Source organism: Lathyrus oleraceus, chromosome 3, assembly GCF_024323335.1.
Source record: "Lathyrus oleraceus cultivar Zhongwan6 chromosome 3, CAAS_Psat_ZW6_1.0, whole genome shotgun sequence".
NCBI classification, from domain to species: Eukaryota; Viridiplantae; Streptophyta; class Magnoliopsida; order Fabales; family Fabaceae; genus Lathyrus; species Lathyrus oleraceus.
In genome coordinates, this window is record NC_066581.1 from 208,416,820 (window position 1) to 208,430,310 (window position 13,491).

The 13,491-nt window shown below is 38.6% G+C and overlaps 1 protein-coding gene across 1 annotated transcript; it reads right to left on the minus strand.

Annotated features, from left to right (window-relative positions):
* Window positions 1-430: 430 nt before the first annotated feature.
* LOC127126350 (xylan glycosyltransferase MUCI21) lies at window positions 431-2,618 on the minus strand. The gene is made up of 2 exons (XM_051055264.1): window positions 2,182-2,618; window positions 431-2,090 (listed from the first exon to the last, which is right to left on the minus strand). Exons 1-2 carry the CDS (start codon window positions 2,384-2,386, stop codon window positions 688-690), a joined length of 1,608 nt encoding a protein of 535 aa, XP_050911221.1. The 5' UTR covers window positions 2,387-2,618; the 3' UTR covers window positions 431-687.
* Between the last annotated feature and the right edge of the window lie 10,873 nt (window positions 2,619-13,491).

A 13,491-nucleotide genomic window follows, 5' to 3' on the forward strand; every position in this document is an offset into this window, starting at 1 on the left:
GAAATTAAGTAAAAATGACCATCTTAATTTTATTTTCGACAAACATGTTTTGATTTTAAGAATAACATTCAAAATAAAAAACCAAAACTCAATATCATTTCACCGCTAAAATAATATTTCTCCTCATATCAAATATAAGCAAAAGTTTGTAAAAAAATGATATATTTGTATCAAATTCATAAACTTTATTAATAAATTTTTAAAGTTTATCCAACATAAGTCAATGCCCATAATAATTACATAGACTTCATTGATCAATTTTTGAAGTTTACCCAACATGACTAAATGCCCATAATAATTACATAGACTTTATTGATCAAATTTTGAAGTTGATCCAACATGACTCAATGCCCATAAGAATTAGTGGAGTGAAAGAAAAACCATCCTTCTTTCTAATAAACATTACACTAGTAGAGTTTGGCAAACATCATAACATGAAACCACCCTCATTGGACAATTGAATTTGTATTTGAAGTAAACAATGTTACACATGTATTAATAATACACACAAAAAAATAATAATATAATCACAATTTTCTACTTTAAATTACACATCCTAGTATACACAACATATTGCACCAAGAACTTTCCAACTTGTCACTATATGCATAATAAGAACACTTCAAAAATAAATAGTTTCTTTTTACATTAAAGAATGAACAAAATGAAACCGTGGAATGGAAACATTCACTGTGATTGGTGTTGAAGATTCAGATTTAATCTCAGAACTGTGTACTCATAAGCTCTATGCAACCTTTTTCTGAATCTTCTAAGGTCTAATTTAACATTCTGGCTATCAAGATAAATCTTCTTTGTATATTCCCACCCCTTCTTTGTAATGCTATCAGGGTCACTCAAAATAGGATCATTTTTATCATATATATCATATAAAGAGCTTTCTTTTGGGTGAATTTCATATCGAATGTATTTCAAACCAAGTTTCCTTGCAGGTTCACCATAATAAGTATCTGCAGCCCAATTAGTGCCAAGAGGAACAACTTGAATGAACACAGATTTAGGTTTCATGAACATAAAATGTGTCATTGCAGCTCCATGAACACCAATCATCACATCACTTTCATTAAGTACCCTATAAATCTTTGCCAATTCCGAAGTTTTTTGAGGTTTTAAAACCGCAACATGAAATCCAATTTCTTCAGCCATTTTCACCAGCAAATTCTCATTGGTTATAGCTCTTGAACCAGTTCTAGAGACAATAACTAACTTTGGTTTCTTTCGCGCAATTTCTTGCACTCCCTGCGAGGTTTCTGATTCTGATCGCGATGATGGAGATACCGTGTTTTGTTGTTGTTTTGATTTCTCTTGTGCTTCCTTTTCCTCTTGGCTAATTAGTCCTTTAATCCGCGGCGAATAAGCTTTGTCCAAAAGCTTTCTGAAATCAACAATGCTTTTGTTACCTTCCATCAAGGAGGAATCCACGGCTAGCTCGTCGTGGATTTTGAGACCGACGATTGCTTCATTGAAACAATGAGTCCGGTTATCTTCACTAAAATCAATCGGTGGAAACTCCGATAAACGAGAAAGGATGTCGCCGTATTTCATAATCCACCAACTATGATACTCAAGTATCACAAACACAACCTTCTTGTTGAAATGCTGTGAAGTGATGTATAAAGGTATGATTCCGTCGTTGAATTCGTGATAAACGTTGCCAGTGTATCCTCCATTAGAGAAGAAAACTGCCGGAACATCATGTTGAACATCACATTTTCGAACATTCCGCGGATTCACTTTCTTTGAGATGAGATTCAATTCATCAATTGTGTTCATCACACTAGTCTCCCATTTTCTAGTATACGGCTTTATCTTCTCTTCTTGAATAACTTGATCCTCTTCGTTTTCACCTTCTCCGCCATTAACCGTCCTTGAAAAATTATTCTTGTTTATTGAGTTGTAGAGGAAGATTGAAGAGGAAGAAGAGTCTGTTCTTATATCACCTTTCATCACACAGATATCAGAACGATAACCAGTTCTATCGCAACATATAGTTCCTGTAGAAACCGAAGAACAAGTAGAAGCTTTCACATCAACACCGTCTTGGTTGTCATCATTTTCAGGTCCATTAGAGTCTGAAAAACAAGAAAAAAAAACATCATCAACACAAAGCAAAATAAGAAAAACAAGAAAATCGGAAACAAGTTTTGGATTAGAGATGCTTACATAGAAGAGATAAAGAGAAAGAAGGTCCAAGGAAAAAAGGTGCGAAGACATAGCAACAAGAGAGAAAGGTGATGAGGAAGAGAAAAGACAGCAACTTAGGCTTTGTTCTCTTGTAATAAACAGAGGTTGAACAGTCCATGAGATGAAGCTGTGATTCTTCGTCTTTGATGGAGTCTGAAGATCTTTTACGGTGATGATGAACCATTATTTTGTTGTTGTTGTTGTTGAGAGAGAAAGAGAGAAAGAAAGTATGGTAGTTTGGTTTGAGATGAGGGTTTTATTTGGCTTGTGGGTGGTGGAAAAGAATGGGAAAGAGAATAAAAAGGAAAGTGGAAAGAAAGAAAGGGAAGAAGGTTTGAAAAGGAAGGTTTGGGGGAACTCGGTTTTCTATGCTGTTGTTGTATTGCTTGAGAGTTGAGACACGCACACAGCACAGCTATGTGTTTAGTTTACGTTATTTGATTCATTCATATCTGGTTGGCTCGCTTCTTAGCTCCAGTCTATTCACGCGCAGAAATGTAAGACTTTACTTTATGACATAATGACAACATGGAATATTTTGGGTTTAATTATAATTACAGTGTGTATGTGAAAATTAATTAATTTTATATTAACTACCGAAAGTAATATTTAGTTTATATTTTATTTTATTAAAAACTTTTATCTTCAATCCGTAAACTCTAGCTTAGAAATCAATATTAATAGTAATATATAAAGACATTTCAGAATTTTTTTTTTAAAATAATCAAATTTTTAAAAAAATAATCTAAAATAATTAATTTTTTAAAAAAAATTACTAAAATAGCCAAGTTTGGTAGAGGATGCGCCAGATGAATTGACACACCCCCATGTCAATAAGAGAATGCGTCAGTAGCATTGACGCACATGCATTGGGCCTCATGAGGAGGCGCCACAATGAGGAGGCGCCACAATGAGGAGGCCCCAATGCCTCTGACGCCTGAGTGCATTTTGCATGATGGATGTATACGCCAATTCATCTGGCACATACCCCCTCCTATTATTATTTTTTATTTAATTTTTTTATTTTAATTTTTTTAGTTATTTAATTTTTTTAAATATTTAATATTTATTATTTAATACATAAGAAATAATAATGAAAAAAATAAATTCATTAAATATGTAATAATTGGTTACATTGGACAGATAAAAAACTAATGACCCGCCTGATTATAACGTCCCCCCGTTCCACATCCCGGTGCGTTAGTTTGTCTCCGATGTCTCCCACGATTTTCTTGAGGTGTTTGTGGTCTTTGGGTACTGGCCTGATCGAGCGATGGCTGGCTGGAAGTTCCAGCGGTATTTGACAGATGTGTCATCATTTGCTCCCAATATCCGGATGGGCTCTGGCCAACGGTGCTTCCGTAATGGAGTTCGTTGCCCATGTCATCGTAGTTAGGGCGTTGGGGTTGGGTGAATTGGGGACGGTATAGTTGCCCAAATTGGGCCATTGAGTCGTTTTAAAAACGAAGCAATGATTCCTGGGGCGTACTATAGTTAAACAATGGTTGGGTGTTCATTGGTGGGGGGCTACGATGAAGTGACTCATATGAATTATCTGGGCTGTAGACGATTGTGGATGCGGGGTTTGATTCTTGGTTTTGTGTTTGGGTGGGTGGTATGAACGGGGTGCGACGTTGGATGGTTGGTTGTTGGGTGGTTGGCATGAACGGGTTGCGATGTTAGGTGTTTGGTTGTTGTGTGTATGTGGTCGATTGATGTTGTGTGGTTGGTTGTTGGGTTTGGGTGGGTTCACATTGGTGTTGGGTGGTGAATTGATGTGGGGCATACGATGACGAAGCAAGTTGGCGTTGATCCATCAAATACCGCGGCTCAGATACAAATTGCTGAGTTGTTACAGACCTAAACCATGCCATATATTGTTGAATGGGTCTTGCACCTTGGATGACTGGTTCGTTCAAGATGTGTTGTCGTCGATTCCTCCATTGACGACACATGTCTTTTGCAAAGTCTCTCCAGTCAGAATAATCCCACTGTGCATCGACCCTTTTTTATGCCAATTCCCCAAACACGTGGGAGATTTTGGAATTTGTTGTAGCATTCCGAATTGCAGTTTGACCCGGTCACTTTGGTGCATTTCCACTGTAATGAATCGGATAATTGGTGTCTTTGTTGTCCAAACTGCAGCATCGTGATGGTTCACATCATGACTCAGACCCAAATATGGCCTCCAAACAAACTGTAAAACAATACCAAATGGTTAGATGGAAAATAATTTGAGAAGTATTTTTAAATTAAAATATAGTTTGGTAGGAGTATTACATCGTCATGTCCAATGTGGTCCAATAGATTTCGATAGACTACAATAGCGTGTTTCAGACACCTATTGCAGTTCATTCCCCTTACTGACCACCTAAGATAATAAAAAGAAGTGAAAAATATTATTTACTGTTAATTATAAGAATAAATATAATTAACTAAATGGTGAATGGTAAAGTGTTAGACTTACTTGGTTGCAAACGGGAACACGAATGGGTGCTCATTTATCGGGGCGAGCGACGGCATTCTAGACCACCCCCAAGCTTGAAGCAAATAAGCACATGAAAAAAAAAGTACAGGTATTCTTTTTTGCAGTTCTACACATTGCACTATATAGATGGATCAACACAGTCGAACCCCAACTATAAGTGTTTACCTTATTAATGTTGCGTAATAAAGGTAAATACATTATATTCACAGAATTACCTGTACTTTCTGGAAACAAAAAGTTACCAAATAAAATCATAATATAACACCGAGCTTTTATTATTTTCTCATACTCGGTTGAATCGTCGGACAATACTATACTGGCATAATATTTCTTTAGGTATTTTAAATTTATACCTTGCCCCCTTGATTGACCAGATGTGTCTCCCTCGGTTTCATCGTCTAACAAAGGGGCACCCAATAATTCATTGCATATATTGTTGTCTTGGTTAACTCGCTCATTCACTGCCTTTCCGTTTATGCGGAGACCCAACAACATGTACACGTCCTCAAGTGTGACGGTACACTCACCAATCGGAAGGTGAAATGTGTGGGTCTCGGGTCTCCACCTCTCCAACAAAGCCAGAATGAACTTGTAGTCCACCGAGTACGAAACAATGTTTAGTAGATTTCCAAATCCACATCCTCTAATATATGGTTCTATTAAAGGATCGTGGGGTACATATTCATGTACACGGCATCTAAACCGCTTCGGATCCTAATAACATAAAAGTAAGAAAATACAATTAGAAGAAGAAATACATACTCAACAAACACACATCTATAAGAAGTAATCCAAAAATAGAAACTAAAAAGAGAGAGATTACAAAGGTATAACACAAAGAAGATATCTATTATAAGTAATCCAAAAATAGAAACTAAAAAGAGAGAGATTACAAAGGTATAACACAAAGAAGATATGTATTAGAAGTAATCCAAAAATAGAAACTAAAAAGAGAGAGATTACAAAGGTATAACACAAAGAAGATATATATTAAAAGTAATCCAAAAATAGAAACTAAAAAGAGAGAGATTACAAAGGTATAACACAAAGAAGATATCTATTAGAAGTAATCCAAAAATAGAAATTAAAAGAGAGAGATAACATACAAATGCTGAGATATTCTCGATTGTGCCTATGTGTTCATCGCCCATAGTCAACAAAGACATGATTTGAATTTGCAAAGCTTGAGTTTGGTAGATGAAAGAAGTGTGGTAGAAGGAAATACTTGAGTATTGATGAAGATGATTTGATATTGTTGATATGAGAGACTATTTATAGATGAATGAGTTAGTAGGTTTGGAACCTAAAAAGAGTGTGATTGGTTGCATGGAAAGGCAAGAGGAGACAAGAGAATGACAAAATTCAGAATGGAAGAGAAAGCTAGGATGTGAGGAATCTTCTTGGCGCATGTGAAGAAAGCACATGCAACGGAATATGAGCCCTTCCTCTTGGCGCCTACATGTGATTTCTCACATGCAAGGAAGAGGTGCCCTTCCTCTTGGCACCTTAGTGTAGGGCAATTGGAAGGGGCTCCCTTCCTAGTGGCGCCTGAGTGTTGTTTTTTGAAGAGGCGCCCAACCCTTTGGCGCCTCAGTTACTTTATGGCGCCTAGGGAATGAGCGCCTAGGTTGGAATCTTAGGGCATAGAGCTCAGAGATTCTTTGATTCCCTGGCGCTTGTGTATTCTTTTCAATCTTTTCTCTGCGTGCTGGATTCCTTCAACTGCATGCATGGTCAAGTCTATACAGACAATTACCAAGTTATCAATGCAACGACCAACTTACCAATGACCAACCTATTTATGTTGTGCAGTTGAACAACTTAGCAATGCAATCTGTTTCAATCCCATTCAAACTATCTACATATTTAATATTTCAACACAATATCTTCCACACAACATTACATGATCAGTGCACATGTCGAAGGTGAAATATTTGATCATCAATTGTTCGGTTTTTGTTTTCGAAACACAGAGGTGACTCGGTTTACAATAAATCGACGATCAAAATTTTCACATCTGAAACAAAGAATAGAAAATAAATTGCAGTGCAATAATGCGGGTTAGATCATCTATAAAAATCCGGTTTGGTTTGCAGAAAACCAGGTAAAATTTTATCAGAAGAAGATTCGAGATGATGATGATGTTCAACATATGTTTGGCAGTCACGAACAATCCGGTTACAACGATATAGAGTTGTATATATTACCACATCAACAACAGGAGTCTCAGTACATTGATCAGTCACAAGTGTTTTGTGAGACTGATGACGAACAAGCTGAGGTGAATGTTCCAGACGATGAAGAAGAGGAACCTGAGATCATGGTTGATTCGATGGTGAACGCTGAAGAGGAAGAGGAGCCAATACCAGCAAGTCATGTATATTGCCCACCCCAACACATGACAAGGTTAAATTTGGGTTCAAATGAACCTTCGGCAGATGTATGGTACAATCCTTACGTGCAAATGCAAGGATCTATGAAACAAGGAGACACATTTTGCACAAAAGAGGAATGTGTAAAAGCCATTAAGAAATTCCACATGCAACTATCAGCAGATTTCAGAGTTGACAGAACTGACACATCGAGGTATAAAGTTTATTGTTCGAATGAGCACTGCCTTTTTAGGTTGCCAGCTTCGTACCGGAAGAGGAGCGAGTCTTGGGAGATTGGATCAATGGGTCCAGATCACACATGCATGCTGACAAACCCAATGCAGGATCAATGTAAATTAAGCTCTCAGCTAATATGCGATGAAATATTGTCTTTCATTGGCGACAATCCGTCGTTAAAGGTGAGTACAATAATCTCGCATATTAGGGAAGAGTACGAGTACACTCCATCATATAGGAAGGCATGGATAGCTAGAAAAAAAGTTGTTGAAAAAGTGTTTGGAAATTGGGAGGAGTCTTACAAACAACTTCCAAAATACTTGTTGGCTCTAAAACACTATGCTCCCGGGACAATTATCAAGATAGAAACATTGCCCGCATATACACCAGATGGTACGTGTGCTGTTGGAAATAGAATATTTCACCGTCTATTCTGGGCATATCTGAAGCTAGCAGAAATATACCCGAACGTATCGCACGCTCGAACATACAACAGAGTCGCCATCGAACTTTATTTATCCCCAAAGGGGAGGGAAAACATCGATAAAACCTGGGGAAAGAGATATACTGGGTAAGGAAGTCGGTTATGCAAGGGGAAGGTATTAGCACCCCAAACATCCATGGTACTCCATGGGAAACGTTTTGATTGTTCTCGCTCGAATAGGTGTTAGATCTAAGATTACTCGCAAAAGAATGGGGAAAGGAAAGGAAATAAATAAAGTGCTCGGTGAGGATTGGGGCCCTCATGCCTACGTATCCTCATAGTGCAATGAGGAATTCAGAGCTTCGTAGTTCAAGGAAATAGAGGCAGGAGGTGGAAAGAAATGTGATAAAAGGTATGGTCTGAACCAAAGAATAGTGTTTTGAACTCCAACAAGGGTGAAAACGTGAACCCAAGAGCAAACAGGTATGAACTGACAAGTGAGGGCGTAGAGCACTTGTATCACTGTACGGGGACAATCGAAAAAGAGAGGAATTAGGTGTTTGGGGTAAGGGCCAAACAACTCTTGGTTCACAAGGAGGTACAAGATGGAGCACAAAGATATAGTGTATTTGGATCAAAGATAACTGGTATATCACATGGAGTGAATGAAGGTAAAATACGAGTGTATCATGGGATGAACAGAATGAAGTGACCGAAGTCACAAAATAGAAGAACTTGACAACAAGTGACTGAATAAGTATTGTTTGAAATCGAAAGGTGAAAGTGTATTGGAATCCATAAGAGAAGTAAGATTTCTACCATAGAGGGAAACAACTGAAGGTTGAGAAAAACAAGAAAGGGGGGGGGGGGGTTGAATTGTTTTTGGAAATAAAAGCTTTTTCAGAAATAAGAACACACAAAATTTTATACTAGTTCGCTTGAAAATCAAAGCTACTCCAGTCCACCCGGCAAAGGTGATTTCGCCTTCAAAAAGGACTTAATCCACTAATCTTGAAAGATTACAAAACTAATCGTCTAGGAGAATAATCTCTTAGCCCTCTCAAGTATATAGACTGCACAGAGTCACTTGAGGAAAAATAATTTAAGCAAAACAAAGTTGTAATGTAAAGTGCTTCTAACAGCAAGTAAGTATTACAGAAAAGTATTAGAGCAAAAGCTTTTCATGCAAGAGCAGCAGCTAATGAAAAATAAGAGAGAATGATGTTTCTGTGTGTCTCAGGTGTATCTCTCTAGAGAGGTAGTTTGTCCTTTATATAGTAGTTGAGAAGGACCGTTGGAGTGATGACAGAATCTTGGTCATTGATGAGTATTTAATGTCATTACTTATGTTGTTTCTTTCTATAACCATTTTGTCCGCCTCTTAAATTCTTTCTTAAAATGCTTCCTTTCCTTAGTGAGATTTCTTTCTGTTACGCGTTCTGAACTTGTGAAACTTCATCAGAGTCTTGATGTATCAGAGTCAGTTTCCAGAGGATGATTATGTCTGATTTCATCAGAGCTTCTCAGTGTTATGGTCTTCTTAAGTATTAGAGTCTAGTGCCAGTAGTCTGTTGGAGCTTCTGACTTTGCTGTCTTTCTTTGATCATAATCAGAGCGTCCTAAACGTATTCCTTTCTTAGCGACGTCTGATCGTCTAATACTTTATATCTGACATACGTTTGTATATGATATATGGTCAGAATCCTCCGTGACTTGTTCAAAGTCCTGCATGAATGATCAGAGTCCTGCATGAATGTTCAGAGTCCTGCACACTTAGAAAAAATCTCGTTAGGGTGCCATTTTTGGTTTCATCCTTTGTTATCATTAAAATCTTAGAAATTAATTGTAAAACCAGTTTTGTTCTTACAATCTCCCCCTTTTTGATGATGACAAAACAGTTTAAGTTTAAAGATGAAACATTTTCAGAACAAGTCTTAGATCATATTTGAGTGCGCTCCCCCTGAGTTAGATGTTAGATGGTTCAAAGGTTCTTACCGGACCTTCCTTGGTTTGGTGTTGTTAGCTACTTTCCTGCATATCTTAAGTCATATTTAGAGACAATGTTTGCAGAGTTTGAAAGGAATTAGATATGTTTTCATCAGAGTTGTTTTTAGTTCTCCCCCTTTTTGTCAGAATCAAAAAGACTTAGCAAAAAAAAAGGTTGATATAAATAGATAAGCATTTACATAAGCCAGAAACGCAGAAAGCAGATATGGAAACAAAAAAACAACAAGCAAGACAGAGAAGGCAACAAGCAAATCAGAAAGTAACAAGCAGAAAATATCCTACGTGCCTATGGGTTTGGAGGTGGAGGCATCCTCTGGAGTAGCTGGGACAACATGCTCTGAATGTTGACATTGACAGAGTCCTGGTGATCCAGTCTGGCTCGAACTACCTGTTGTTCTTTCTGCAGCTCTTCAAGGGTCTTTAGGACCAGAGGGACGAATCCAGCGTTGGAGGACTCGCCCTGAGTCAGTGCATCATTTCTCAATTTAGCAGCAGACTCTTCAACAAGGCGAGTTACTTCTTCAGTGTCAGCTTTGGCTTTTGCTTCAGCTTCTCTGATTCTCTGAAGTTCTTCTTGTCTTGCTTTCTCTTCAGCTTCCTATCTTGCTCGCTCCTTAGCTTCTCTGGCTAAACGTTCTTGGAGTCTGATCTCAGCGTCTCTGATGAAGTCATTGCGGACTTGTTCAAAGAGGCCCTTCAACTTGAAGGCTTCAGAGGTCATCCAACTTATCACTATGTTCCAGTGAGTCCTTACAGCGGAGGGATCATCACTGATGCCAGAGTTGATGGTAAGAGACTTGACATTGTCAACTGAAGACTCTGCAAAAACCGTAATTGCTTCCTCAAGGGTCAGAAGGGTGGTTTCTGGTTCAGAGGCTTGGGAGGGAGAGGTGAGAGGGCTTAGGTTAAATGTGGGAGTTGTTGGGTCAGCGGAGGCAGTGTGTTGGGGTATTTCAGAGTATGGTGGTTCGGATGGTTGTGATTCAGAGTGGATTGGTTCTGATGGTGGAGGTTCAGAGGTGGTTGTGTTTGGGTTTTCTAGGAGTGGAGAAGTAACTTCAGGGTTAGAGTGTATTGGTTGTTGAGGGGCCAGAGCACAGTTTTGGATCTGATCCAGAGTTGGGGAGTGAGGATCAGAGGGTTCAGTGTCAGATTAGAGGTTATAGTACGGTGGGGATTGTGGAGACGATGATGAAGATGGTGAAGTAGTTTCATTTAGCATTTCTGCTTCTAAAACAGGTAGATTGTGGTGGCAAGGTTGAATTTTTGGGATGGTAGGTTAGAGGGTCTAGAGGTTGAGGGAGGAGTATCAGAGGTTGTATATATGGGCGAAGGTTGAGGAAGTAAGGAAGCAACATGTTTAATTTTTACAGAGGGAGGGAGAGATACACACTTACCAGGTGATCCAACCAGAGGTACAGGAGGTCTTGATCCAAATGCTTCTCCCAGCTTCGCTCTCTTTGCCTGCTTGGTCTTCTCAGATGGTTCTCGTGTCCTCTTCTGGAAGTCTGGAGGAAATTCGGGCAGCCAATCTAATGAGAAATCTTAGATATCCACTCCTTGTTTGTGTAGATCCTCTAGATAGTATGCGACTACCTCTAGAGGGTCGATCTTCGAGAAAAGATAGAGTCCATTTGGAATCTCCCTCTGATCTTTAAGTGTTTTCCAAGAGGTCTCTAGTGTTGGTTTGACCCTTACTTGATTAATAATTCCCATGCTCTTCAGATTGCGAGCGTTCAGAGGTCTTCCAGTATCTATCATCACATCTTCCATGAGTCTGAGCTGTATCATATGGTCCACGAGGCCACTTTCAATCAGCACATCAAATATAAGTCTCCCCAGAGGAATGTAGTTTCTTGTCTTCATATTGTTTTTGGTATCTTTCACGGAGTCTCTGAGATATTTGAAGAGAAATGCAGGAAGGCAGAGTTTCAGACCCTTGTGAATACAGTAGAGGATGCATTTCTGGTCTGTGTTGATGTAATCTGAGGAGTTAGAGGTTGGACGGTGATGGATGGTGCCTAAGATGATCTTCAGCCATACCCGGAGGTTCTGATGCAGTTCCTTGTTCTTGGAATGCTTGCCTTCAGCATTCTGTTGAAATATCGTAGGTTTATCTCATGGGACAGATATTTTGCCCTAGGATTGATGTTGTATATGCGTCTTCCTCCAGTCTTCTCCATGTTCAGAAGAGCAGCAATTGATTTCTATGTGATAACTATCTTAACTCCCAGAACGTAGGAGACAATGTAGTGATCATCAGAGTCAGCGAACCTCCAGAACTCCTTTATCAGATTTGTGTATACTGGGCCATAGAGGCGTTGAAAGTAGTTTTCCCATCCTTGCTTCTTTAGTTCATCAGTGAGGTTGACACCATTTCTTTTCATGTTGTCAAAATCCACCAAGGTTTCACACAACACTTCCAGTTTCTCAAATGGTGTTGCAAGATGAATGTGAGGCTCACAATCAAGAATGTGGGGTTCTTTGTAGATGGGAGTGGAAACGACACCGGTGACTGCAGGGTTTTAATGACTTGAACTTGGAGCTTGCTCAGTTGAGTTCATCTGTTGAGAGAAGTTGTATACAGACTGTTGTTTAGAATCCATGAAGAATGTTGAAGATCTTGAGTAAAAACTGCAGAAAGGCCTTTGAGAGAGAAGAAAAACTGAGAGAGAGAGAGAGAGAGAGAGAGAGAGAGTTAGGTGTGTTCGTGAGTGAAAAGTGTGCAATTGTGAAATGTGAAACGTATAAATACGCAAATTAGGGCGCATGCAAAACGGCATAAGATAGGGAGTTTAGCACAAAAACCAAGTACGTGTTGGTGTAAGCCCTAGAGGCCAATACTTTTGGTACTTGTATCGAATTATTTATTAATAATAAAAGGCTTTTTCTTTATTACGTTTGTTTAATAAAGTCCCTAGAATAGTTAGTCTGTTTAATGTATCAAGTATGACTTAATCATGAGGTCACATTAAACATAAGGACATTATTCTTAAAGTATCCGTAGTCGAGCTTTAGTGTGAAGTGGGATAACATTAAAGCATTAAGACTATTATGTTTGTAGACTGATGATCACATCTCATGGATCATGGATAAAGAGTTATCAAGTCTTAAACATAGGTATGAATATTAGGAGTAATATTTATACCGGATTGACCCACTATGAGGATACTATATAGAAAGTTATGCAAGGTGTCATAAGTTATTCTCATGGTGATAATAGTGTATTCCACTCTTCGACCTGAAACCACTATGGATCCTAGATGTAGAGTCGAGTGCTTTATTGCTGATCCAACGTTGTCCGTAACTGGATAACCATAAAGACAGTTAATGGGTACTCCACAAAGCATGCTGAGGGACATGAGTGTCCTAGATGGAATTTGCCCATCCTGCGTAACAGGATAAATGTCTATGGGCCCAATATTGAACTAGACAAGGATGACACGGTCTATACCTTGTGTTCAATATAGACATAAGGGCAAAAGGGTAATTATACACATAAGTATTATCACAGAAGGTTTTGTCAGATCACATGACATTTTCGTGTCTTGGGTAGGAGTGATGTGTTGCTAGATACCGCTCACTGTTTATTATGTTAAATACATGATTTAATATAATTGCCAACGCCGCGAAAACCTACAGGGTCACACACAAAGGACGGATTGATGAGAGATAGGATAACTAAGGAATACCGTAAGGTACGGTGCCCTTAAGTGAGTTATGGAACATCGTAAGGTACGGTGTACTTGAGTAGAATACGA